General features: G+C 50.5%; 1 protein-coding gene across 13 annotated transcripts in view; it reads left to right on the top strand.

Moving 5' to 3' along the window:
* Nucleotides 1-26,421, top strand: part of LOC121434148 (serine/threonine-protein kinase WNK2) — a 108,502-nt gene extending 82,081 nt beyond the window's left edge. For 2 of the 13 annotated variants that reach the window (XM_041632974.1, XM_041632987.1), the window contains 10 exons: nucleotides 3,728-4,548; nucleotides 4,817-4,892; nucleotides 6,622-6,710; nucleotides 6,804-7,483; nucleotides 9,967-10,181; nucleotides 11,149-11,319; nucleotides 12,084-12,182; nucleotides 18,033-18,077; nucleotides 19,523-19,761; nucleotides 23,542-25,153. In XM_041632974.1, the coding sequence (XP_041488908.1) occupies nucleotides 3,728-4,548; nucleotides 4,817-4,892; nucleotides 6,622-6,710; nucleotides 6,804-7,483; nucleotides 9,967-10,181; nucleotides 11,149-11,319; nucleotides 12,084-12,182; nucleotides 18,033-18,077; nucleotides 19,523-19,761; nucleotides 23,542-23,871 (2,765 nt within the window). In that variant the 3' untranslated portion in view covers nucleotides 23,872-25,153. Of the gene's footprint in view, nucleotides 1-3,727; nucleotides 4,549-4,816; nucleotides 4,893-6,621; nucleotides 6,711-6,803; nucleotides 7,484-9,966; nucleotides 10,182-11,148; nucleotides 11,320-12,083; nucleotides 12,183-18,032; nucleotides 18,078-19,522; nucleotides 19,762-23,095; nucleotides 23,515-23,541; nucleotides 25,154-26,225 lie in introns of those variants that run through there. The other 11 variants (XM_041632982.1, XM_041632981.1, XM_041632980.1 and 8 more) reach the window with 11 other exon arrangements.
* The last annotated feature ends 846 nt before the right edge of the window (nucleotides 26,422-27,267 follow it).

Below are 27,267 nucleotides of genomic sequence, written 5' to 3'. Positions count from 1 at the left end.
AAAAGATAATAAAATATCAATCTCAGGACTAAAAGAAACATTATAGATAAAGGATAAAGGGTGTTCTTGGAGATAAAGAGCAAGCCCATAGATAAGGACCAAACAGCTGAAATGAAAAGTTAATTCTGCAAAATCCACTGATTGCTAATACTCATCTACTCTGGAAAAATTATACCACCACAGATCTATTAGAAGGAGAGAATCTATAGGTCACATTTCCCTCAAAGACTTCTCAAGACCAGGCGAACACCCCCACACGCTAGCAAGATCTAAGGCCAGTTCTATAAAATCTCTTCAAGAAATCATGTCACTGAGCAGATCAGCATCATCCTCAGTTCATTTACAGACTTGAGAAATGGTTCCTGCTTCAGCCGGGGTAGTCTTTTCAGTGAGGATGCCAAATAATGACTTATTCATAGACTAAAAAGTGAACCTCACTCGGAAGGCAGAGGCAGGCGGATCTCTGTGAGTTCGAGGCCAGCCTGGTCTACAAGAGCTAGTTCTGGGACAGGCACCAAAGCTACAGAGAAACCCTGTCTCAAAAAACCAAAAAAAAAAAAAAAAAAAAAAAAAAAAAGTGAACCTTGATCTTAAGCCTCACGTCATATACAAAAAAAATTTAATTATTAACAAATCAAATATAAAATTTTTGTGTGTGTTTATACTCGCAAGTTTCTTATTTTATTGAATTTAAGTTTTTTTTTAAAAAAATCTATAAAGTACAAAACTCTAACTTTTAGAAGAAAGCAGAGGAAATCTCTCTCTCTTGAGGATTTCTTGACTCAGTGCTGGTCTAGAATTGCCTGGGTTCAGCCTCCAGGACTGCATGCACCAGGCAGATGTGGTAGTGCTCCCTGCAATCCTCTTACTGCAGTAGCAAGGGAATGAGAAGTTCAAGGTCATCCTCGGCTATCTAGTGAGTTCAAGGCCAGCCTGAGACTCCCTCTTAGAAGGAAGCAAGGAGAAAGAAGAAAAAGAAGAAGGGGAAGAAGAAGAGACAAATCAGACAGTGTCAAAATTAAAGCCTTTTACTCTAAATGAGGAAATCCACAAACCAGAGAGAAGTTACCAGCAGCGCATGCGACCAGCGACAATTCCCACCCAGCAGACACGAAGAGCTCTAACAGAGGAAAAGGCAAACCATGGCAGCTCAGTTGATGGGCAGGTGCATCACAGGAGATGCTGGATGCCTCGTATTGAGAAGGCAGTCAGTTCATGATGACTCAGTGGGTATACGTGCTTGTTATCAAGCCCAGTGACCCAAGTTAGATCCTGGACCCACAAGGTAGAAGGAGAGAACTGACTTCCCTGCTCATGCCACGGCATGTGTGCGTGCTTGCCCCAGATGTAAAAACAAAACACAAAGTTTTGGCAAGGATGTGGAGAAATGCGAAGCCCTCTGTACAATCGGTGAGAGTGTAAATTAGTGCAGATATTATAGGAAGCAGCTTGCAGATTCCTCAAAAAGTCAAAAGCAGAACTCTTCCATGATTTAGCAGTCCCAATCTGGGTGTGTTCAAGTTAATCAAAAACAAATTCCGAAAGAAGTGTCTGCTCTTCTGTGTTCATGTAGCATCATTTGTAGTAGTCAAAGACATGGAAACAAATGGAATGTTAGCAGATGATTGAACAAAGAAAAATGTGTATACCCAGTAGACTGCTATTGAGACACTAAAAAGGAAATCCTGCCATTGGCAACAACATGAATATGCCTGGGGTGTTATGTTGAATGAGATAAGCAATTCACAGAAGCACAGATATGTTGCAACTCTACTTGTGGGAGGTTTCTGTATAGTCAGAATGAGAGAGCAGAGTAGAGATTGACAGGGCAAACAGTGGCTGTGCATCAGGTCTAAGGTTTCATTTGGTTACACACACCAGGACCATGCTGTGTATTTGAGCATTAAAAGAGTTAGTTTCATATTAAGGTTACCACAATCAGAAGGCCTTTCCACTTCCTCAGGGAGGAGGGAAGGAAGGTTCATGAGCATTGAGAGATTGCCATAGAAGGGACACCATCCCCCACCTTGGAGGTACCTCACCATCCTCTATTGACACCAGAGGTTCTCTATGGCCAGCAGCATCTCTGAGTGTGCACCGAGCTGAACAAGGGCACCTCTGTATCTCTGCCCATGGATAGAAGAGCCTTCTAAACCATGAAAACAAGTATATTCTTTAGAAGACATGCCAGTACCATGAAGACAACAGGAAGGAGAACATGTCAGTTATTGACCTTTGGTGGGGCAGGGATAGAAGATCTGCATGGGTCTGGGCACAGGAGAGGGGCTTTGGATCCTGGTAACTAGCCTACTCCTACTGGCTTTTTATGGTTTTCGTTGTGTGTGTATGAGAGACTATGCATAGGTATGATGTTTGAACATGTCCATGTGGGAGTCTACTTATGTCTGTGTGTGGAGGCTGGATGTTGATGTTGGGAGCCTTCCTTGGTTACTCTGCACTTTTTTTTTTAAATGCATCCATATTATTTTTTGAGAAAGGGTCTCTCATTGAACCTGGAACTTTCCAGTTTGGCTAGACTGGTTGTTCAATGGGCTCCTGTTTCCCCATACCCCCAGTGCTGGGATTATAGGTACATACCACCATGCTCAGCTTCTGGGTAGATGCTTGTGATCTAAACTCATTCTTATGCATGACTGGCACTTTATCCATGGAGGCATCTCCTTAGCTACAGTCTTTCACATTATGTCCTGTCTATAAAAGGGCACAGGGCTTCTGTGAATAGAAGTGAGAAATGATGAGCTTCAAACAATATAGGTTTGAGACATAATCACACCCTGTGCCCTCTCTTTAATTCCCATCATAGTCCCTGTGACTTCCTTTAGAGCTTTGGGTGCTCTAGCAGAATACTGGTGAACTGTGTCTTCATGTGATCCCCTGTAGGCAGAGTTTTTGTTGGAACTGCCTGGCTCCAAAATAAATGCAGAAACTTAATTATAAATGGTCAACCAATAGTTCAGGCTTATTACTAACTAGCTCTTACAACTTAAATTAACCCATTTCTATTAATATATGTATTGCTACATGGCTCATGGCTTTAACTATTCTCCAGCATATCTTGCTCCCTCTGTGCCTCCTGGTGACCTCTCAGACTTTGCCTTCCTCCTTCCTAGCATTCTCTCTGCTCCGAAAATCCTGCCTAGCTATCAGCCAATCAGCTTTTTATTAACAATGAGAGCAATACATATTTACAGTGTACAAAGATTGTTCCACAGCAATCCCCAGGTCCTTCACTCCCCAAATTCTTTTCCAATTCTATGTTCTGAATGTACCAAACACTGGATATCTGATGGATTGGAAGGTTCTGGGTTCCACCTTGCTCTGGGGCATGGATAACTCACCGCTTCCCTCAACCCCTTCACTTTCTAAATTCATGTCCCAGTTTTGTCCAGCATAGACAAACAGCGTGGACAGACAGGTGGTAGAGAAAAGACCATGTCTGACAAGTGCTACAACCACATGGTGGGAAAAGGATGCTATGGGACACCATAGGCTACTCTGTAGGAGCGGAGATCCATAAGTGAGAATCATCCCTTCAGAGCTGATGACAGTGGTCATGACGGAACTGAGTGGTAAACTGGAACTTGGCCTCTTGGAGGAACAAAGATGAGTTTGCAGGAGCCCCAGCCAGGTAGTCAGTGCAGGCAGGAAAGGACTGGTTGAATAGGATCAGGGTAAGTGATGCCAATCATTCCCTTTTTTCTTCTAGACCCAGCGCCCTATCCAGACCAGCTGTCCTTGAAGGACAAACCTAGTTTCCCAGCTGCTCAGCAGCTCCTGAGCCAGGCAGGCTCCAGCAACCCTCCTGGTGGAGCCTCAGCCCCCTTGGCCCCATCTTCCCCTCCTGTGACTACTGTAATCCCGGCAGCACCAGCCACCAGCACCGTGCCAGAGTCAGCATCAGGGACTGCTGTGCAGGCAGGGGGTCCAGGGACTCATCAAGGACCAGCCAGTATCCACGAGACCCTCCAGCCACTGGTCGAGACTCACCATACCCAGTGTGCTGCCCAACCCCTCGCTACTGGTCAAGGACCTTGCACCCCAGCTCCAGAAGCCTCTCGCTGCTCCGCAGGTCTGGGGGAGCCCATTTCAACCAGGGATGTCAGCACTCTAGGGGAGCCCTTGCCTGCTTCAGTGCCAGAGCCCAGCCCCCCCATTGGGGCCGCACAGCCTGTACAGGGTCAGCCACCACCCTCACTGCCCATCACGGTGGGAACTATCAGCTTGGCAGCTCCCCAGCTCCCCAGTCCCCCTCTAGGGCCTACTGCTCCCCCACCACCACCCTCAGCCTTGGAATCAGATGGGGAAGGGCCACCCCCTAGGGTGGGCTTCGTGGACAACACCATCAAGAGCCTGGATGAGAAACTGCGGACTCTGCTCTATCAGGAGCATGTGCCCACCTCCTCGGCCTCGGCTGGGACTCCCATGGAGGCAAGTGATAGAGACTTCACCCTGGAGCCCCTGCGAGGAGACCTGCCCTCAGCTTTGAGTGACAGGACCCCAAGCCTCACCCAGCAGGCCCAGCCCTCAGTGAGTAGCTTGACTCACTCCAATATCCCCTCACTGGCTAGGACTGGATGTGGGCAGGCATCCCAGCTATGCAGGGCCTGGCTGGCTCTTGGTGACGCACCCGTGGTGTGTGGTGCCAAGCGACTCAGCTCAATTTGTTCATATGAAAGAGGCAGGGCAGGTGAGGGACAGTTCCAGCCATAGAGGGGTCACAGATCAGTGGTTTAGGATGTAGTTCCTAAGATGTTGATAAGCCAAGCTCACAGTTCTTCCATTTTTCTTCTTCCAGTTGGAAAAGTCAGAAACGGCCCCTGCAGGATGGGCCCTGACCCAGCGGGAACAGGGTGCGTCTTCTCCAATGACAGGTAACAACTCAAGGTCAGAGTAGTGCCAGCTACACTCTGCAGGTGCCGCAGTCCTCCTGGAGCCCAGAGCCTTCGTGCTTTGGGGGATGAAATAGCCCACAGAATGAACTGCTCTCACTGTCCCTGTCTGGCAAAGTGAAAGTTAGAAGAATAAGGAAGTGGGGTGCTAGTTGGACAGCTAAGGTTGTGGAGAGCAGCCCAGACCCGACTGCTTTCCTCTCTTCTGTACCCCTTGAGGGGGACTTTTGCCTAGGTTCATGGTTTGTGTGATATAGATAGAGGTCAGAGGTTAACTTGTGGCAGCGGCTTCCCTCCTTCCATCATGAGAGTCTTGGGTCATCAGACTTGGTGGCAAGTGTCTTAACCACTGAACTATCTCACCAGCCCTTTTTTTTTTTTTTTGAAATACCTGTGTAGCCCAGACTAGCCTTGAACTTGCATTGATCCCTACCTCAGCCTTCCATCACATGGTTCTTGGTTTGTTACCAAACATTTGAGTCTCCACCCTAGGGTCTGATCCACCTTCTAAGGTGCCAGATTTCCTCATCTGGATTTCTTAGGGATTGGCAAGGTAAGAGTTATTGTCAGTACCAGGTGGCCCTCTCAGGTCTAAACTGCCTTTGTAGTGAGAGGTGCAGTTCAGCTCCACCTGGTGGACCCAAGGGGCAACTGTGTTGATTCCTAGGCCAGTGCTTTAAGGGATCAGATGTAGCACTTCTGTTGCCCTTAACCCAGTGCCAGCCTTGAGCTGAGGTCAGCATCCCAGATCTTTTATAGAAGATATTAGAGCCTCTGTATCATATAAGGGGTGTCACCAGTCACAAATTCACATGCTTCTCAGAGTTCAGAAGTCATGGTAGGCAGTAGAGGGATTGTTCCAGAAGACTGACTCATGATTCAAGTCCAATCAGGTGAACTTCATAACAGGAATGCAGTTGGCATGATGTCAGCCCCTTGTCCCTGGAGGTATACAAAGATGAGGAAGGGGATTAAGTCTTGCCTCTAAGTTGAGGACATAATAGAGACTGGATTCAGGTCTCCCAGAAATGTGCGGTTCCTATATAGAGTATACAAAGCACACTTATGTGAGTCTGTGTGTCAGTTTATGGTCTGTCTTGGTGTGTGGTGGCTCCCCAGTCCCCCTGGAGGCTTCATTAGCATATGTGTACCCCCAACCCCTGTAGCATGTGACCCAACTCTTACCCCTCCCCCCTGTCTGTGACTTTCCTCTCCTGTAAAAGGGTCTCTGCTCCCACACACTTCTCTCTGGACTTTTCTCCATAGCTCTTCATAGCAGCCCGAGAAAGCTTGCCAGAAACATTGTACTGTCCCACGCTGAAAACGGGAGTGGGGTGTGTGTGTGTGTGTGTGTGTGTGTGTGTGTGTGTGTGTAGCAGGTATTCCCTAGCTAGACCCCGCAGATGTAGGGCTGGGATCTGCTCTACTGCATCCTCTGAGATCTAGAAACTGTTTCATCCACCGAAGTCGGAGTGCCCAAAGCAAGAGTGCTCCATCCAACACCTCTTCCCTTCCCCAGGCTTGTGGATGTCCTCCAGGATGTGATGTCCCCAAGTTAGGGCACCACAATGCATTCTCAGTCTTCAGGACCCCTGGAATGTCACCCCTCCCTGCCCAGCAGCCACACTCTCACGGCGTGGGCCTCTGGGCTGTAAGCCATCCTTTACTATTCTCTCTCTCCAGCCTCAGTAATGCTGTCATGTTCCTACAGCAGAGTCATCTTCCAGCAACACACTGGGCTGTGACAGTGACACAGGGCAGGTGGCCTCAGACTCCCCTTCAGCACCCAGTGCCCCCCAGGTAAAGGTGACGCAGCACACACTGGCCACAAGGGGGCAGGGCTCTCTAACCTCAGCTGGTTCTCATGCACTCTTCATTTCCACCATTTCCTAGGATGCCCCTGCTGCTTCCATCCCTACACACATGGATCCCAAAGATCAGAACAGTAATGTTCCCAGAGAAGCCTTGGTTGCATCTGTGCAGAGTTGCCAGGGGACCATCACAGAAGGCAGCCCAGCCCAGATGCGTGGCGCTCGGGTCTCCGGGTCCCCTCATAAGCGACTAGGACAGCCGGACAGCAGTTCTCCAGCCAAAACTGTGGGCCGCTTCTCCGTGGTCAGCACGCAGGATGAGTGGACTCTGGCATCGCCTCACAGCTTGCGGTATTCTGCCCCACCCGATGTCTATCTGGACGAGATCCCCTCCAGCCCTGATGTCAAGCTGGCAGTGCGGCGGGTGCAGACAGCCTCCTCCATTGAGGTTGGCGTTGAGGAGCCTGCCTCCAGTGACTCTGGAGATGAGTGCCCGAGAAGGAGGCCCCAGGTGCAGAAACAGTCCTCCCTGCCGGGTAGTAGCGGTGTGGCAAGTGACTTCGTGAAGAAGGCCACTGCCTTCCTGCACAGGTCTTCAAGGGCTGGCTCGCTGGGCCCTGAGACACCCAGCAGGGCAGGTGTCAAAGTCCCTACCATCAGCATCACCTCCTTCCACTCCCAGTCATCCTACATCAGCAGTGACAATGACTCAGAGTTTGAGGACGCAGACATAAAGAAGGAACTGCGCAGTCTGCGGGAAAAGTACGTTTTGGGGGGCATGGCTCACCCCGCCAGGTGTGCATGTAGGGAGCTCACCTGGATAGCTTGAGGGGCACAGCTCCCTTGACCAGTATGCAATGGTGAGGCTCGCCATCATCTGGGGGCAAGGCTCGTCTGGCTGGAGTGGAGCTCACCCAGCCAGCATTGGGAGGGGATGGATGCTTAGGGAGGGCTCATCTGGCTAGGCTGGGCCTGGTCAGTAATGTTGGCTGAAGTTTAGTCCTGGCCATGAAGTGTCCACTGGTGGGTGCTAATCAGAGCAAGGGAACAGTGCAGAGGCCTTCCACCTTCCAAGCTGAGGAAAGAGGCCCCATCTAGGATATCATTGCAATGGGACAGCCATGCTCTGCCACCTGCATGATTTCTGACTCCTCTGGGTGGCAAATCACCCCTCCTTCCTCTGTCACCTCCGCGAGGACATGCTAGGAGTCAGGAAACCTGTACCTTCTTCAACCTTTCCTCCCTGCCCTCCTTCCCTCTCTATTGATTTGCCTCCCCCATCTCATAATCTGTCTTCTCTGCTTGTCTCTCACCCAGAAAGTACTCATTCTGCCCCTCTGTGGTCAGGGATCACTAATGCCCTAAGCTCTCCTTTGGGGAGGGAAGGTGGATTTTAACAGGAGCTCCTGTGATGGGGCCCATGAGACCCCACCAGTGACTGAAGAGCAGAGATTTATTGCAGCTGTCTAAACAAGCTCAGGAACTACCCTGAGAGGAGGACAGTAAGCCTACAAAGTTTGTGCAAGATTGTGTGGAGGGCAGGGCATGAAGACTGCCAGTCTTGGGACTCCTGGCAAGGTCATCCCAAGTGATCATAGTGGAACTTTTGTTGAGGTGAGAAAGTAGAGGAGTGGATGCCACCTGAGACCCCAGAACAGATCTATGCTCAGAATCTGGAAGAAGGGGTCGTGTCCACTGACCCAAGCAGCCCCATAGGTATCCAGCCTTCCTCTGGAAATACTGCTGTCTCTCTTCACATTTGCAGGGAGAAGACCACCTCCACTTGGTGTTTATTAGTTGGTTTGTGTGTGTGTGAGTGTTCATGCGTGTGTGCACTCGTATGTGTTAGTGTGTATGTGTGCATGCACAGCTCTGTGTGCAAAGGAAGAGCTCAGAGGTCAAAATCAGGTGTCTTGATCATGCCCTCCCCTTAGCATTTCACTGAACCTGGGGTTCACAAATTTGTCTAGACTGCCTGGCCTAAATCTTCCCGTCTCTCTCTCCAGTGCTGGGATTGCAGGTGTGCTGGCAACCCAAACACATGTCTTCATGATTGCATGGCAGGCATTCTACTGACTAGATCCTGGATATTTTATTTATTTGCTTGATTCTTTATTTTTATGTGTGGGTTAGGTATTTATTTTTTCATTCAGGTATTTTACTGACTGGATCTTTGATATTTTATTTATTTGTGTGGGTTTTTTGTTGTTTGTTTTTGAGCTAAAGTCTTTTTTAAAAAAAATATTAGAGAACTAGGCTTAACACCTCTTCTACAATTCCAGTACTCTGGAGATTGAGCTAGGAGGATTGCTGAAAGTTCAAGGCTAGCCTAGGCTGCATATTGAGCCCCAGGCCAGCCAGGAGAACACAGAGAAACCCACTTTTAAAAGATTGGCCATCATGAAGATACAGGAGAGAGGTTAGAATTTATCCTCTCAATTTCAACTGTGAAAAACACCTGTTTCCCCAACACAAGAGATGGAAGAAATATTCTAGGTCCCATGTTGGGGGATGGTACCAGGCCTCCTAAGTGCAGTGAAGTTCAGCTCCTTCAGGAGAGTAGCAAGAGATGTGGCTACTGCATCCTTCCCTCCCACTGTCCTAGAGACTTCCCTGCCTACACCTTGTTCCACCAGCAATCTACCTGCCTTCCACCTACATCATAACCATCACGGTAGCCCTCCGCAGTGGCCCAGTGGAACAATATGCCAGTCCCAAATCTCATATGATGCCGTCCCTCCTCTAAGTCAGCTTCCTGCTTCTGCAGTTGCCTTGCATGGCAGAAATAACACACCTTGTCCCAATAAACAGGGGTAGGACAGCTGTGCATGGTGCCACACACCCATAACCCCAGCCCTTGGGAGCTAGAGGCAGGAGAATCAGGAGTCAATAAGCTTATCTTTAGCCACATAACAAATTTGAGGTCAGCCTTGGGTACAGGAGACCCTGTCTAAGAAAGAAAGAAAGAAAGAAAGAGATGAAGGAAGTTTTGATTCTACTAATTTTCCCGATCTGCTCTGATACCTAGGGTTTTCATTACAAGTAGAAGTGTGGGTGCGGAGTAATGCCTGCCTCCTTGACTATGGAGACAGTTCAGTGGTCATGATTCTGGATGTCTGAACTTGAACTGTGTCCTTCACCTTGTTCCCACCTGGCTTAGTGCTGTTGAAAGTCTGCAGACAAGGTAGCCCCGCCTTTCCCCACAGGGGAAGCCCACCTGCCCTGCCTCCTCTCTCCTGCTCCAGGCATCTGAAGGAAATTTCTGAGCTACAGAGCCAGCAGAAGCAGGAGATTGAAGCCCTGTACCGCCGCTTGGGCAAGCCACTCCCTCCCAACGTGGGGTTCTTCCACACAGCACCTCCCATGGGCCGCAGGAGAAAAACCAGCAAGAACAAACTGAAGGCTGGCAAGCTACTGAACCCCCTGGTGCAACAGCTCAAGGTCGTGGCCTCCAGCACAGGTCTGCTGCTTCTAGGGGAGGATGTACCTGGGCTGAGGAGGGAGGGTACTCGGGGACCCCAAGTTAGCCTGAGAGGCTAGCTATGGGTTGGTGCAATATCTCCAAACCTGCAAGAGTGTGTGGGGTTTTCTTTTTCCTGCTCCTCTTTTACTGGAGCTGAGGGTCTTTGTGAGCCCATGGAAGCCCCAGGCCTCCACACTAGTGCCAGATGGAAAGGCCCGTGTGAGAATAGGGGGCTATTCAGAGCCAGGCCTTGGCCCCATTTGGAAGGAAGGAGCCAGTCCTGGGCCACGTTGTACCTAGGAAGCCCCAGGGCACCCCATCCCTGCACTTCCATGCAGGATACAGCCTGGAATGGATGGAAGTGACTGCTTCCTCTGACCTCCTGCTTAGTGGATATCAGGTGGCTGCCTTTGTGGGCAGGGAGATGATGGGTTGTTCTTCAGGCCTTGCCATAGTGGTACCCAGTTCCTGGTGCTGCAGGGGCTAGGCACCAGTCCGTACCCTTTGCATGTTGGGGTTCCTTTGAGGCTTCCAGAGCTGTGCTGCAGAGTCTGCTCTGAGCGGGGAGGACCCATAAGCCCCAGTACCAAGTATGACACTAGTGGGAAGGCACTAGTGAATTACCTGCAAGCACTCCCTAATTTGAGCCACCTGTACAAGTGATACAAACCCAGTGCCGGTCCCAAAGCTGAGAGGAGACACTGCACAATGGCTACCTTGAGCCCACACCTATTACCTTCCACAGCATAGGTCTGGCATGGCACTGGGGGTTAGTAAAGGGGATGCTTTCTTTGATTAGCCCCAGCACTTTAGACCAGAATCTTGTCTGTGTACCGGTTTTCTTAAGGAGACTCAACTTCCTCAAGGTCACCCAGCCAAAGAGTAGGAAGCCACCCCAGCCACACCCTTCCCTGCCCCTTGGCGCCTCATGGTGCCTGTCACCTCTTCTCCCCCCCTCGCCCAGGTCATTTGTCTGACTCCAGCAGAGGCCCTCCCACTAAGGACCCTGCCCACGCCAGCACGCCCCCGGGCACCAAGGCAGTTCAGACCCAGCAGCCCTGCTCCGTCCGGGCCTCCCTGTCCACAGACATCTGCTCCGGTTTAGCCAGTGATGGAGGCGGAGCGCGTGGCCAAGGTGATTTCCAGCTTGCCTGTCTCCAAGCATGTGCCAGCCACGTAGGGCCTCAGTGGTGTCCCAGGAGCACGCCTGTGTGTGTAGAGGGGGCCAGAGCTTTATAAAGAACAAACAAAAGAAAAAAAAGGAAAAAAATGTAAAGGTGTAGTCTTTGGGCACAAAGAATGGAATTGTCCCGCCATGTAAGCGGCTCAGAGGCAGGTGTGATGGGTTTGCTAAAGTGGACCTCAGGAAGTGGCCGGGACCAGGAGGGATCAGCCCGATGACTTGGGAGGGAACAGGGCCTGGCATCTTGCTGTGTTCTGCGATGCCCGTTCCTAGGCCTTGGCTACCCTGCCCTGCCCGCTTCCCACAGCAGAGCCAGACGGTGGTAAACACCGGGTCCTTCCAAAGTCCACAGGACGGCTAGGGGACAAGGGCTCAGCTCTCAGGCTGGGATGTCTGCTCATCACTGCCGTGGACGGCAGCAGCTGCTCGATAAGGCGCTTTCCTGTCCTCACCATCTCTGTCCAGAGAAATCATGGTGACTGATAAAGGTGCCCCACCTGCCCCACCCCTCCTCCTCCTCCGGGCCGCTTCTCTTCTGCTCCTACTGTTGCCTCCTCCCATTCTGTGGTCAGTGGCTTTGGTGCTTGGGCTGGGCTAGATGGAGCCATGGATGTTAAGTTACAAGGCTGGTGTGGCTGTTGGTGTGGAGGAGGAATCGCAGCAACCTGTACTTGATAAGTGTCTCTCTGTTTTCTTCCCTTTATATTCATTTGCAGGCTGGACGGTTTACCACCCAACGTCTGAGAGAGGGGCCTATAAGTCTAGTAGCAAGCCTCGTGCTCGATTCCTCAGTGGACCCGTATCTGTGTCCATCTGTCTGTATTTGTTCTTTTGTATTTTCCCACCTCCTGGCCCTTGGTTTCTCCCCTCCCCACCCCGTCTTCATTACCTATCATACATTTCATAGGATGCCACTCCAGCCCTTGAAGTCACCTCCTCCATGTAAAAAGGTGGACCCCACAAGCCTTTCCTACCACACACAGTGTCCATAGTCACCCAGCTACAGTCAGCTGTGTGCATGCTCTTGGCTGCGCCCAGGCACCAAAATCATGCGCAACAGCATACCTACCTCTCCCGTGGCCCCTCCACCACATACACCAGGGCATTCTGCACCCTTCCCATCACCTCATTCCTTTTCTTTTCTTTGGATGTTGGACGTAGTTTTCTGTTGTAATTGTGGCCAGCATACATGTCTGCTGTCTCCCAGTTCCAATGACAACAAAAAGACAACCCCAACCTTCTCCAGATACCCAGTGTGTTACACACGTACCTGGACTCCCACAATGTGCATGTAGCAGACCGATGACAGCTCTGATGTCCCTGGAGGGTGTGACTTCTGTGTAGGGCCAAAGGCCAACACCCAGCCCCATCTCCACCCTCTTTCCCACTCCCTGCATGTGGAGATGCTAAGAATGTGCTTCAGGGTTCTCGGGGGTATAAACCAGTGGCACAGCCCTTGCCTAGCATGCAAAAGACAGGCCTCAGGTCCCATCCCCTGTACTGTGAAACAAAGGACTTGTTCCAACTAGGGCTTCCTGGCCCTCTACCCTACCATGCAGGGTAGTCCCCTCTGCCATCTCTCCCTACCCTCTGCTCACGCCAACTTAGAAAGATTGATAGATACCTGCCCCATTCCACATAGTTCATGCGTTGGAGCCTGCATTCTGCCTGGGTCCCCGTTCTTTCCCACCCAGCTGGGGCGCTCTGCTCCGTAAGTCTTCAGCTGACCCATGTGATGTGAGGGATGAAGCCAGTGAGGCAGCTCCTCCCCCTTCCACCAGACTCACACCTAGTGCCAGCCTCCCTCACATATACTGGGACACGTTTCTAGTACTCAGGATGCTCACCTGCTGGGACCAACTCACCCTGGTGCGACTTGTTTTTAGCCCTCACGATGATTGGCAAATCAACCCAAAGTTGTAGAGCTTTTAAGGTTTTTGTCTTTTTTAACTGAAAAAAGAAAATAAGAGTTTTTTGACAATTGGATTGGAGATGCTGGTTTGGGGCACATGACTTTTTGCTTGTACAATAAAGATACATTGTGCTTGTGGGGACCCAGAGACCATGTCTGTGGTAGGTGACCATTACCATTCCCTACTCCCTGCATCAGAGGCCCATGGTGGGCCATCCTCCTCCAGGTGGACGGGTCAAGGGCACATGGCTATGTGGAAGTGCCAGGGGCTTCCCAGCATCTTCTTGTCTGTTCAGTAGTCTGCCCGCTATGGCACAGTGACATCTGGCTTGCAGTGCGTCTCTCTAGCTTCCCATCAGTTACTGAGTTGAGGATGAGAAGGGCTGGGAGGGCTCCCTTGTGTGTCCCTCATATTTCTGCGGCAGGCGGTCTGTGTACCCACCCGCCAGCCTCATTCTGGCCCCTGCTTGCCTGATGCCTCTTCTGACTGTGACTGGTGGGGACACAACTCATAAGAGGATGGTCACTAGGTGACCATTGGAACTCTGGGTATGTCCTGTGCCCGGGGCAGAGCACATGACAGTTTGTCAAAGCGAGCACAGTCATGCCTCTCTGAGGGCAGCTTCTCTAGTTCAGGTCACGTCTTTGAATGGTGTTCATTGGTTTCACTGTGAGTTACTGGCCTGAGACTAAGAAACAGTGGGGAGAGGGGACCAGAAGGAGGGGACATCTGAGCAGGCTATGCTGCTTGCACATGCATTGCTGGTCCACAGCCTGGCCTATCAAGGCAGGCTGGGCTGGCTCAGCATTCTCTGACCCTTATGTGTTCTCAAGTGGCTGCCAGGCAGAGCTTAGGTGAGTCCCTACTCTGGCACCTCTCACTGTGGTACAGCGTATGGAGAATCTTGGGCCAGTGCACTCTGAAAGTGAAGCCCTAAAGGCTCTTTTATCCTGCAGGCTGCTGGCCTCTGAGTTTTAGGGATCTAGCCTCTCGTTGAGACATCCGTTTGTATGTCTGTGTGCTGGTTTCTGGGTAAACTGCAGAGTGTCTTCAAGAGGAGATGCGAGGCCTGTGAGAATCAAGCATGGAGTATGAGTCAGTAGGGGACAGGGAGCAGTGCTTCATGAGTGTGAGAGGATAAATGATGGAAGGATGGAGCCTGGCCGTGAGGCTGAGAGGAGAGAAGGGCTCTCAGGGCAGAGTGCACAGGTGGCTGGTAAGATGCTAGAGTATGCCTGCCTTGGAAGCTGTGTGATCCGGGAGGCCTTGATCAAGCCTACACAGTATCAGTTCATGTCTTTGGCTTGTGACACCCCTACTTCCTAGAGAGAGAAGGTGCTAAGAAAACAAAATAATCTTAAACTTTTAGTACAGAAATATCTGGGCTTCTGTGAAGCCCAGAGAAGGAAAAGGAGTCCCCAGGAGGGTAAGTTGAGCTGGAGGACCTGTCTCAGGTGGAGTCAGGCAGAGCATCAGAGAGCTCCAGAGGCAGAGCTGGACGTGAGACAAGGGGCAGGTAGAGATGGGCTGTGGGTGGAAAGGCCTTGTCATAGAGCTCTCTTGAGACACCATTGACCACAGCAAGTCTTATAAAAGAAAACATTAATTTGGGGCTTGCTTATAGTTTCAGAGGTTTAGTCCATTATCTTCATGGCGGGGAGTATAGTAGCATGCAAGCAGATATGGTACTGGAGAAGGAGCTGAGAGTTTAACATCCAGATCCACAGGCAGCAGGAAGAGACTGAGATACTAGGCCTGGCTTGGGCTTTTGAAATGTCAAAACCCATTCCCAGTGACACATTTCCTCCAAGGCCACACCAATCTCCTAAGCCTTCTCAAGTAATGCCATTCCCCAATTGAATTCCACAATTCAAATATGTGATCCTGTGGGGACCATTCTTATTCAAACCCATCATAGGCCTCCAGGGAGTGTGGACCCTCTATCAGTTCCCTCCTCCCAGTCTGGACAGGGTCCTGGCACAGATCCAATGACTCTCTTGCATGTCCCTTCCTATGGTAGACAGTAGCATTCAGTCAGCCATATTTATTCTGAAAAAACAATGGCCATGGAACTGAGGAGGAAAAATTCAAGTCAGAACCCAAGGCTGAACTTGGGTGTCTGCTCATGAGAAACTGTGGGTACAGCCTATTGAGACACTTGTTTTGTGTCCTATCCTACCCATGCTCAGGCAGGCATGGGCACCTCTTGTTTCTTGCTGTGCCATAGGAAACATGAGGTCTCACAATGTGTTGTTACTTCATCCTGTTCTCATTTGCCTCAGATCTGGTGCAGGAACCCTCGGAAGCCTTCCCAGCCTCTTCTCTGTATTGTTCTTATCTCTTGCTGGTGGTGAGAGAGTCCAGTGAGGTCCCCCAGCAGGACACACAGGAGACCCCTTACACACTCTGTAGCCTAGGCTTACTATAGAGGGCTGTGAAAGCAGGCATGTTGGCTCCAGGCTCTGTAAAACCCAGGATTATACAGCTCAAGGCCTAGTAAAAATGGTTCCATGATGGACTAAACCATATCTTGTTTCTGAACTGATGCGCCCTGGGTAGTTTTTTTTTGGTTATTGTCACCACTTGAGAATAAGGATTGTTTAGAAACAGCTCTGGGGGTATATTAGCCCTTGACATCAGAATTGGGTGGAGGTTGAGGGGGGGTTGTCTAGTGGTCTGTAGTTAGAGCTGGCCTGTGGAAGGTTGGCATGGGGATGAAGCTGAGACACTTGGGCTGGCTATAGGGGACCAGGAGGGCTGACTCCCCGAGGAGGCCTGTTCTGTGAACCTCATCAATGTCTGAATACTGGGATGCAGAGAAGAGATGTGAGGCCGGAGCCCCTCTTTTAAGTATTTGTCCTTGTCTTTCCTCCTGAGCTTTATATCTGCCATGCTTGAAAAGTTCTTATTGCCAGCTAAGGTCCTCAGGGTGGTGACTGTGAGACTCTGGAGAGGAGGTGCTGTTGACCCACGTGTGGTTCATGGTTTAAACCAAAGCAATATGCAGAGACCTCACCTCACTGCAGGGACAAATGGGATATCCAGGGAGATCAGGCTGGGGCTGGTTGAAACCATCCTGCCTCTGGCTGGTTTGATCTGCTCACCTAGTACTATCCTGGCATAGTAGTGACGGGGGCCAAGCTTGTTCATCAGATGCCCAGGTAGAGACCCTGTCTGTTGGTATATTGGGAGCCATCTAGGGATATGCAGGACTTTCAACATGGAGTCCTAGATGTTCCCCTGAGACTTTGCACCAAGTCCTGCCAGAGAGCGGTGTGGCCTAAGTGTTGACATAAAATGACAAACACCGGCTGATTTGTCCAGAGACTAGCATTGCCTACTCTGGTCATCTGGAGCCAATCCAGGAGCAATATGGAAGATGGGAGCTGATGGCCATGGTCACCTGAGTCTGGAATCCAGGAAGGCCAACCATAGCAGTCCCTCTGGCATTCTACCCAGTGTGACAATAGCTACACAGGGTCCCGAATCCACAGCCCCCTTTCCTCCAAAAGTAGACTGAGATTCCTTCCCCACAACACACAGTATCTTCCAAATCCCTCCTGTTTATCTCCCCTCTTTCAATTTGAAAATTGAATTACTCAACAAATACCCCATTGCCCCACTGTAACCTTAGAAGCCATACAGAATAAACTAAAATGAGTAAATCCATTGCAGCTGTGCTTCAGGTCCGATATACGGGCTAATTCTGACTGGGGTGTGGCCAGCGGTTATGCACTATCCTATCCCTCAGGGCAAGAGTACCAGGCCTATGAGCCAGAGCCTTGAGTGAGAGCACCCCCTTCCTGGAACATGTGTTTCGGAGAGGGGAGATGGGGCTGGAATACAGACCTGCTATGCTAGTGTGGCTTTGCCAAGTGACCTTGGGGAAGTCTGAGCTCTTCCTTGCCACTTGTGGCTCCCAGAGTGGCCATAGGTTAAGATAGAATCACAGCACATGCTGTAGCCCAGGCTGGCCCTGGGTCACTGGGTTACTCTACCCCTCTACACTGCCAGATGTCACGTTCTGTATGTTGCCCATGGGACCCCAGACAAACTCAGGACAGTGGGGCTAGAGCTGTTTTAGTGATTGTCCAGTAAGGCTGCTTCCCATGCCCGTGGGGAAAGTGAGTTGGCAGAGAAGAGGCACGATGTCTCCCCAAATCCTTATCAACCCCAAGAAAGACTCACTAATAACCCTTCTGGATGCACTTCTGACCTAGTCCAAGGCAGCCATCTGGGATCCAGAATTGGCCTCAGACCTGCAAAACAATGTATCTTTTTGCACTTGGAAAACCTCTGGTGGCCTTGGTGGCCAGCCCAGGCTGAGCCTGGCTCCATTCGGGGACCCCATGGCTGACTTTCAGTGGGTTTCCCTGCCTCAACCAGTGGGACTCACAAAGGCCTGGTGTTTGAAACCCATGCAGTGTGCTTTGCAATTTTTTTTTTTTTTGGTTTGTTTTTCTGGTTTTTCTTTTTTCTTTCTCTTTTTCTGGAATATGCTTTTAGAGACAAAACACTTCTCCCTGAAGCTTGGGGGCTTGCCCTGGCACCTCTACCTCCTCAGCGGAAGGCCATAAGAGCCTGTACACGAACTCTGGGGATGTCACCCCCTTCTCCCAGGCCAGGCTGGCCTCCCTCTCCGACTGCTGCCTGTGTCTGTCCCTCCCTGCACACTGATGACTTTTGCTTCCATGTGGTGTGTGCTGTTCTGCCTAACCCTGTGGTCTTGTGTCCTTTGTTCTTCCCTTACAGGGTCAGCCCTGAAGCGTCTCTGCCTAGGCAAAGAACACAGCAGTAGTAATTATCTGGTTTTTGTGTTTTTTTTACCCCCTCTGTCCCCTCTCATCGCATGGGCTTTGTCGTGGCTAGTGCGTATCAGGGCCTCCCACAGACGTGTGGCCTGTTCTGCCCCTGACCCACAGGGTTCTGCTTCGCTTCTGCCTGTCTGGATAGCTGCTTCCTCCCAGCTCCTCTTTGTGTCTCCATGGTTCCTAGAGTTTGTGCCATCTTGCCAGTCACTTCTTAATAGGCCTGTCCTTCTCCGCAGTGTCCGCATATTAGTGTTTATTAATTGGGTCCTTCCAAAACCTTAGGCTTCAGTGCTTCTTTGAAGTGTTAATGATGAGTGCTTCCCAAGGAGAGATACCAAGACTGGAAGGTTGTTAGTCAACCTGGGCCACTCACACACACCCCTTTGCTCTTTCTTGTCTTTTTGTTTTTTAATCCCCTTCATCTTTTTTTCCCCCTGGCTGAAAAACCTCATGTAGCAATAGCTGTGTGTTGAGTCTCATCACTAACGTGTAACCCTCTGTTTATGCTCCCCCATTGCTGGCCACTAAAGTTCACTACATTTTGGAACAGCTTGTTTGAAGAGATGGTCATTAGCTGTCTGGGTTTTTTTTTTTTTTTTTTTTTTTTTGGTGATGTGTATAAACATTTTAAATTGGCTTATTCAAAATTGCTAGGTGGAATTACATGCATGGATAGGGGAGGAAGGGAGGAGGCAATTCAATAAGTCCTGTGTGGGCCATAAAAACAATCTCTCACAGAAGCAGGCAAGCTCTCTAGTCTGCAGAGTGACTCCTGGCTCCCAGCCTCCCAGTATCACCAAGCTGTGGCTCGGAGGGTGTGGAGCCCACCCGAGGGACTCTAGGTGTGGTATCTTTTATTACCACCTTTCCAAGTGCTCGCATAAGAAAAGGCACCATTTCCTTGTCTTGGGTTCCAGCTAAAATACACAGGAGCACAATGAACAGTCTGCCCAGGGGGTGCTGGAAGGCTGGTGGTGGCACTCACATGCTGAACATTCTACAAAGTAGGCCAGAGAGTACCCTGAGATTCTGCCCCTGCCCCTGGGATGCCAGTGCCCTTGTGTATCTGGCTGTGCCATGAATTCCCCATGCTCTCACGTGTGTGAGTCTCGGAATATTCTGTGGTAGGTCTTTGGGAGACTGTTAATGGAGACTGCCACCTGCTCAGGGTCGTCTTCCTGGCCTGGCTTAAGAAACAAGTGAGGCTGCCTGGCACAGCCCAGTCTCCCATAGCCTACACAGAGCCTCATGGTGCCTAACACCAGGCAGCAAGGCCCGCTAATGCAGACCGCCTCTTGAAGCAAGGTGTTGCTTGGCCAGAGTGAGGCCATTGATTGTCCCAGCCATCATGTGAGAATGACTGCGGCCAGCCTGTCAGTGGTGCTGAGTGAGTGTGTGGCGTCACCAATCCTGGCCTATATGACTCCCCAGGGTCTTCCACCAGCAGCCTGGCCCCAGGCCCTGAGCCAGGTCCCCAGCCCACTCTGCACGTCCAGGCACAGGTGAACAACAGCAACAACAAGAAAGGTACCTTCACCGACGATCTGCACAAGCTGGTGGACGAATGGACAACAAAGACGGTGGGGGCGGCGCAACTGAAGCCCACACTCAACCAGCTGAAGCAGACGCAGAAGCTGCATGACATGGAGGCCTCTGGCGAGGCACGGGCTGTGAGTGAGCAGGGGCACAGGCTCTACTGGGAGGGATATGGTAGGCATAGTGGCTATGAGCTACTGCTGGAATCCCGTGTGCCAGATGGCCATCATGCTAAGGACTTGACTTTCATGATCAGGGTCCATCTTCTCCAAAAGAATTCGGCCTTGCTGGGTGGTGGTGGCGGCATATACTTTTAATCCCAGCATTCACGAGGCAGAGGCAGGTGGATTTTTTAGTTTGAGGTCAGCCTGGTCTACAGAGTGAGTTCCAGGACAACCAAGGCTACACAGAGAAACCCTCTCTCAAAGAAAGAAAGAAGGAAGGAAGGGAAGGAAGGAAGAAGAAAAAAAAGAAGTAGGCCTTTGCCCCTGTGGTGACTAGGAAGCAAAAGTGACTTCCTGTGGTCCTTGTGGCCAGCAGGGAACAGGCTGTGCCTATGACCCTAGAACTCAGGTACAGCAGAATCCTTAGGCAGTCCCAAGTAGGCCACACACCTTCTCTGTGGACAGACACACCTCCATCTGCATTACATCCATTTGTCTCCAGGCTATAGGAAGGGCAGGTGTACCCCTCACTCCTGAGTGGCAGCTGCATCCAACTGGGGCCAACATGAGGCAGGACAAGTAGCCACCCTTGCAGGTCTTGGCACACATTACGATTTTGGGAGAGCTAGCTGTAGGAGTGTCCCCACTTTTCCGACTTTCTGGAGGAATTTGTGGAAGATTGGTGTTATTTCTACCCTAAATGACTCCCGAAGCTCATGGGTGAATCCATCTGGGCTGAAGTATCTTGTGGGTGCTGTTTTCAGTGTGGAAAACATCCCTCTGTGAACGTATGCTTTGAATCCTCCCAAACACACAAGGAATTGGAAGCCTGCTGTGAAAATTGCTTGCTACCTCCTATAGTAGGTGATGCTGGCAGAACTCATCACACATCTGTCCATCTCTTGGGGAAGGCTTTCCTTAAGAATCTGGTTTCTTTTCCCATCCTAACGCCATTTGAGTGTTTTGTCTTGACAGTCTTGTTAAATTCTGCTTCCCTGGTAGTTACTACTTCTTCCCTAAATTTGCCTAAACTTTCAAATCAGTTGCCACTTAATCACTGTAAGCCTTTTGTTGCTGTTTGGCCGATCCCCAAGCTGTGTGTCGTTCCTGGTATTGGTGATTTATGCCCCACTTCTTTCTGTGTTCTTCTGTCTCTGTTCCTCTGTGTGTCTGTCCTTCCTTCCCTTCCTGCCTTTTGTCCTTATCTCTTAAGGCTTTGTTAATTTCATGAGCCATTTCAAAGAACTTTATTATCTTTGATGATATTCTTTGCTGTATATTTCCTTCATTTCTAACTCTTACTATTTCTTTCTCTCTCTGACTTGATGTTCTCTAGAAAGATTCTTAGGTTTGACTGGGAATTGTTGGCAGAGTGTTTGCCTAGTGTTAGCGAGGACCCTGGTTTGGGCCCCCAGCACTAGAGTAAAACAGAAAAACTTCTTAAATTGGCCAGGCCACTAATTCTAGCCTTTCTGACTCTTGCAGAGGACTCAAGTTCATTTCCCAGAACCTATGTCTTGAGGCTCACAACTGCTTGTAACTCCAGCTCCAGAGCATCCGGGGCCCTCTTCTGCCCTCATAGACACCTGCACAGAGACACATATACACACACTTATACATAAATAAAAAGTAATTTTAAAAAAAGTTTAAAGTTCTCAGCCAAATGTCTCAGTGATGCATCTCATTTACACAGTCTCTTCCGGTTCCCTGGTTTCCTTCTTCCCACAGCTTCACTCCTTGGTTCCTTGTCTCGCCTTGTGAGGTTGTAATATTGTGTGAAGGATATTGTGTTGGAAAAAATTGTAAAAATAATTTGAGATCTAGACTTTAATTGTCTTGGTTTGTCTTTGAGCACACATTCTTGTTTTTAGCAGGCATCTTCTGTCGAGTGCCTGGTCAGGTGTGTGTGCACGCACGCACGCACACACACACCTCTCTCTCTCTCTCTCTCTCCCCCCTCCCTCTCTTCCTCCCTCCCTCCCTTTCTCTCTCTCTCTCTCTCTCTCTCTCTCTTTCTCTCTCTCTCTCTCGCCTGATGCTTACCAATTAGCTTGACTTTTGGCCAGTGAGCTCCAGACATCCACCCTTCTCTGCCCCTCCCCGGCGCTAGGGTCACAGATATGTGCTGCCACACCAGACTGCAGGCACTAGGAGTCTGCGCGAGTCCCCACACTTCCACACAGGAACTCTTACAGATCTCCAACCTCCTCTTCTACTTTTTGGTACTGAGCATGAAACAGAAGACTTTTAGTTTTTGGGTTTTTTTCTTCTTCTAGGAGTTTTGCTGTTTTAGCTGTTGTCTGGGCCATAGCTTATCTACTTGTTGCAGTACCTTCCTTTCCAGTCCCAACAGCATGGGAACAACACTCTCGTTGCCCTGCTGCAGCTTTGCAATAAGCTTATTATTTGGTGGGCTAGGACATCCACTGTTGAACTGCAAGAGTCTCTTGGTTTTTCTGGGTCCTAAATGTTTGTAGTTCTTTTTTTTTAAATATTTATTTATTTATTTATTTATTATGTATAAAATATTCTATCTGTGTGTATGATGTTTGTAGTTCTTAAGGTAACCCACTGGAGCTTCTCTTAACAGTGAATTAAGTCTTTCAATGAACTGGATAGGTTCGCCATATTACCAGTCTTGAGTGTTGCATCAACTTGGCATCTGTTTCTTTACATCTTTGTAGGGTGTTAATATCTCTCATCAAACCCCTCCCGAGGTGGTTGATGATTGGGAGTGCTACAAACTGTGCAGTTCTGAAAATTTCGTGTCCCCATTGAGTGTTTCTAGTATGCAAAAATGTGACCAATTCTGGTGCCTAGAAGTCCTGCGAAATTTGCTTGTTCAGCCTTTCCTATGGGTTTCTCTACACATAGTCTTGTCTTCTGCTATTATGCATTTTTTCTTCTCTTGTCTTACCTTGGCTGGGTCCCCTCACAATGTTGACCAGAAGTTTGAAGGCACTTTGGGGAAGCGCCTAACGTTACCCCCTCTGTAGGTACGGGTGCTGGCTCCATGGAGGCCTTCACTGCTGAGCATGCCTCTGTAAAGGGTGTGGGGCTTGATGAATCTCCATCCTGCCTTGTGTGGAGAACACTAGCTGAGGTGTGTGTTGTCATGTGTGTGTTTGTGGTCAGAGGATAGAAGCCAGGGCCTCATATGTGCCAGGCAAGTGCTCACCAGGGAACTCCAGCATAGGCCTTCCAGTGGGGCTTCTCCTGTCTCTGTGAGGCAGCAAAACCCACTGGACTGGGATGCTAAACCTTTGTAGTTACTGTCTTCGGTTTCCCAACTATGTCTGTGTAGATGCTGCGGACTGCCAGTTCTTGATCTCTCTCGCTGTAGTCACGTCCAGTCCGGACATCAGAGGTGCTGGTTCTGGAAGCCATCAACCACTCCTTTCCCTGCCTCTAAGGCCACTGCTCCTGGCTGGGAGTACAGAGGGCTGCCCCAGAGATCCTGCTCCCGCACGCCTCCTGGGCTACTGTAGGTGCATAATGGTTACTAGGCCATGGTGTCACCTGGGTGGAAGTATGTCAGTCGCTCATGTACCCTTCCACACCCGGCAGGTTCTGCTCCAGACTCCGTCTGGCTTGTGGACAGCTGGAGCATATGGCCCACAGGTGCCTAGCCCTCAGTGTAGTGATGAGGGGCGGGAGGGCAGCTGCTTTCCACACCGGCACTTGGACTACAGAAGGAGACTGACTGACTGCAGCCCCCTGTGCCTTCCTCTTTGTTTCTGTATCTCATAGACAACTGTGCCTCGAGCAGGAGTGGGGACACCGTGTTTGGCCCCAGCACCCGGCCCTCTGTCCACCACAACCATTCCTGGAGCCACCCCAGCCCTGCCTGTGCCCATACCAGGTACTGTCCTCTCCAGCCTCTCAGGCCCTCCCTGTGCACTGCCTCTGAGTCAGTATGGAGGCCTGCTCCCTGTTCCTGTGTCCTGGGGGCCCTGGGTGGCCTCAGGGAACTCACAGGGCACTTGGGGAAGTCAGAGCCCTCCTAAGGTCCCTATGTTGCCAGTGTTTCTGCGGCCACCTGTTATCAGCACGCCAGGCCCCCGGCTGCACATCACGTAGCCCTCTGCCATGCCCTGGCCAGATGGAGCACTCGGAAGCATGTGGAAGAACCCAGTTGTGGTTTGGCCTCCTCATGGCTCCTTCACATGGGCACAGGGCAGAGAGCTTCAGCCCAGGGGGCATGAGAGGGCAGCAAGACACTTCCCCCGCTGCCTCAGACCCCCTCACCCTTAGGTCCCTGCAGTCAACACAGGCAGTCTTCACACCCCATTGCCTGTCCTTGATTGAGGATTAGAACCCCGCCATCCCCCTGCAGCAGCCCAGTGCCTTGAATTCCAGCTTTTCTGTTTCCTGATGGAAAGACATGTTTAAAAAGGCCACTGATCCAAAAGCAAAGGTGGATCTCATTACGGTTGACATGCGCGTTGCTGTCTCCACTGTGTTATGTTGCAGAGATGGGAATGGGGTACAGATGTGAAGTGGATAGTTAGTTCTAGTGTAAATGCCTAAAAACAGAAACTAAAGTGAACATTGACAATGTGACCTGCAAATGCTGGATGAACCTTGCTCAGTCCGTGACAGAGTGAGGTCACCCTGGGTTCTTCAGTAACAGAGCCACAGGGCCCTCCTGAAGTTGACACTCCTGTGAGGAGAGTCTGCAGCTTTGCTGAGCCGTGAGGATCCTGCCAAGAAACAAACGGTGAATGCCTTGATAGCCAGCAGGCTGTTAGGAGCACCTACAGGCAAACACCACCATTCAGCTCAGGGGTCCCCACTCACTTTCTTCCTTGTCCATGGTTTTCTTAGAAGCCTGTGATCTGCCCATCCTTCCCTGCAAATGCCTCTCCAGGCCGTCCTCAGGCCTGCCTGCTGAGGGGTGGAGCATTTCTGGAGGTTTCCATGATACTTGTTCCGGGGGGAGATGAAAGCCCCTGACTCCCTCTGAACAAATGTTTTACGCCTCCATTGGAGGGTGGGCTGCCTGGGGTGACCCTGCTGTGAACTGTACAGTTAGCTGTACTCATGAGAACCAGCTCAGTTATTTTGGTTTAAATACACTATTCCATCAATTCAGTTAGAATTGAATTTTCAGGGGGCTGAGCAGAGTCATCTGCCGGGCCACAATACTGCAATAAGAGATTTCTGTTCTCTGTGTCTGGTCTGAAAACCACACAGGCCCACTTCTTAGTGAAGGGGAGCCTGCCTTCTCTCTCACTCCTGCGCCCAAGTCCTTTCCTACTGTGAGAACGCTAGTGGCATGGGATCTCCAAGAGACTGTATGTGCGAAGGAGAAAAATAAACGTTTGCTTGAAAATACTGTGAAATGACAGCTTTTTTCTTGCCCTCTGTTCATACCAGAGCCTTGTAAAAGATAGGTATGGGTCGTCCAGGGGGGCCTGCATGGCCTCTGCTTGGAGCCAGCAGCCATGCGTCCTGTACCCCGGAGGGTGGAGCTCATAGGGCTGGGAGACAAGAGCCAAACCTCTGGTGGGGTTGCCTGTTTCCCAGCACTGCGCCTGCTGGGAATGGCCCAGGCCCACTGTTACCAGGCCATTACCTCAAACCTGGCATTGCAGCCTGCTCTCGAGACTATTGGCTGGGCTGCAAGCCAGACTGCATCTGCATTGCTTTCAGAAGTGCAGGGAGAAAGGGTGAGTCTCACAGAGAGCAGACTGCATTTCCAGTCCCATCAGAGCTGTCACAAGGTCCTAGAAAACCTTGTTCGTATGAGTTCTAGGAGCTCCTGGTTACCGCCTTCCTCATGGTTTGGGACTTTTCTTTCAGGCTCTTGGGTTTGCTGAGTAGAGCTGGGCAGGCGCCAACCAAAGTCATATGAGAGGCACTGGCCTTCAGGGAGCCCAAGGCATTATGGAAGGTGATGGTTTAGGGAGAAGACTTGCGCTAAGTTGTCCAGCAAGCGCTTCACGGACAGCCTTGTGTATGTGCGCTGCAGACCTGGCCCTGACAGCATGGGGTACATTCTGCTAGAGGTGGCTGTCCTAAGACACAGCACTAGGCTTCCTTCCTGTACTCAGACCCCCGCAGCTGTATCATTGTACCTCATCTTGGCATGGGCCCTATTCAGAAGCAGAAATTGAAGGTTACTGTTTGCTCCCAGGCCAAGGCCAACTCAGTCTAGGATGGTTCAGCGGGACAGGGGTGAGGCCTTGTCTTTTCGGACTTAGGTGGTCATTGCTGAGTGACTAGCTATTCTTAGAAGAAGACAACCAGGTGACAGCCATGCTCTGTGCAGAGAATAGAACGCTGTACAACGCACAGTCTCATCCCGGCATGGCTCTGGCCCCTGGGAAAGGTGCCTTGGCAGGGCTGTGTGCAGGGGCATCAGGGCCCAGCCTTGGGTGAGGCCAGTGCCTCCAAGGCCTGTAGTGAGCTGTGGCCATTTTGTTTTCTAGATCCTGAGAGTGAAAAACCCGACTGAGCCGGCCTCTACGCCAGGCCCACACTGCATCATCCAGGCGAAGAACTGACAGACGCAAGGGCAGCCACTCCTCTAGCCCACTCACGCTGTTTTGTAACCACTTTCTAACCATTTTTTATTCACAATTGGAAACACAAATGTAATGCAAGAATAAAACATATTTTGGGGGAGACAGGACTTTGGTATTTCAAACTTCCTCCTTTCCACTGGTCATGGGGGCAGGCAGGAGATAGATAAGGGTGGGGAGGGCAGTGGGGGAGGGTTCAGCCCATTCTCTGCCAGGCCCTGGAGGCTCATCACCCAGTGCCCCTTCTCAGGCGCAGATTCAAGGTCCCTTTTGCCTACTCAGCTCCTTGTCACATGGTCTTTTCTCTGGCCCAAAGACACCAAAGTCATCCGTTCCCATTAAGGAAGAGCATCGCAGAGGTCTAAAAGTGAGCCTGCTTTCCAGAACTCGTGGGTACCATCAGGAAAGGACCCAGTCAACATGGAACCTGAAGCCGCCTGGGGGTGGAGGACAGGACCGCTAGCTTCAGGAAGAGTTATATCCCCATGGCAGGGTATGTCCAAAGCTCACATGGAAAAGCAGAAAAACAGGCTGGGGAGGTGGCTCAGTCAGTAATACTTGACCTGAGTTCAGTCTTCAGAACCTGTATTCAAAAGGTCAGGTGTGGTGGCCCACCTTGTAATCCCAGTGCTATAGAGGTAGAAACAGGACTCCTGGAAATTGTCGGATAGACAGACTAGCTTACTTGCAGAGTTCGAAGTGGTATCCTCTGGCCTCTACACACATGAATTCATGTGCACCCTCAAAGAAGTGCTGGTGACCTCTGAGTTGCCTTGACATGTAGAGATAATTTTCAGTAACCCGGCAGCCCACAGAAATGGGCCTCAAACAGCTCCTAGGGTTTTGAACATCAAAACAGGACTAAACTGGACCCAGGTGTTGCTTGTCTGCAGCTGCAGTTCAGGGCATGCTCCAGCCAAGCATGGGAGCGTGTGTTCACAATACTCAG

Source organism: Microtus oregoni, unplaced genomic scaffold, assembly GCF_018167655.1.
Source record: "Microtus oregoni isolate MIOR12 unplaced genomic scaffold, Mior012 000042F_ref0000377, whole genome shotgun sequence".
NCBI classification, from domain to species: Eukaryota; Metazoa; Chordata; class Mammalia; order Rodentia; family Cricetidae; genus Microtus; species Microtus oregoni.
This window is presented reverse-complemented; position numbering and strand designations above follow the sequence as displayed.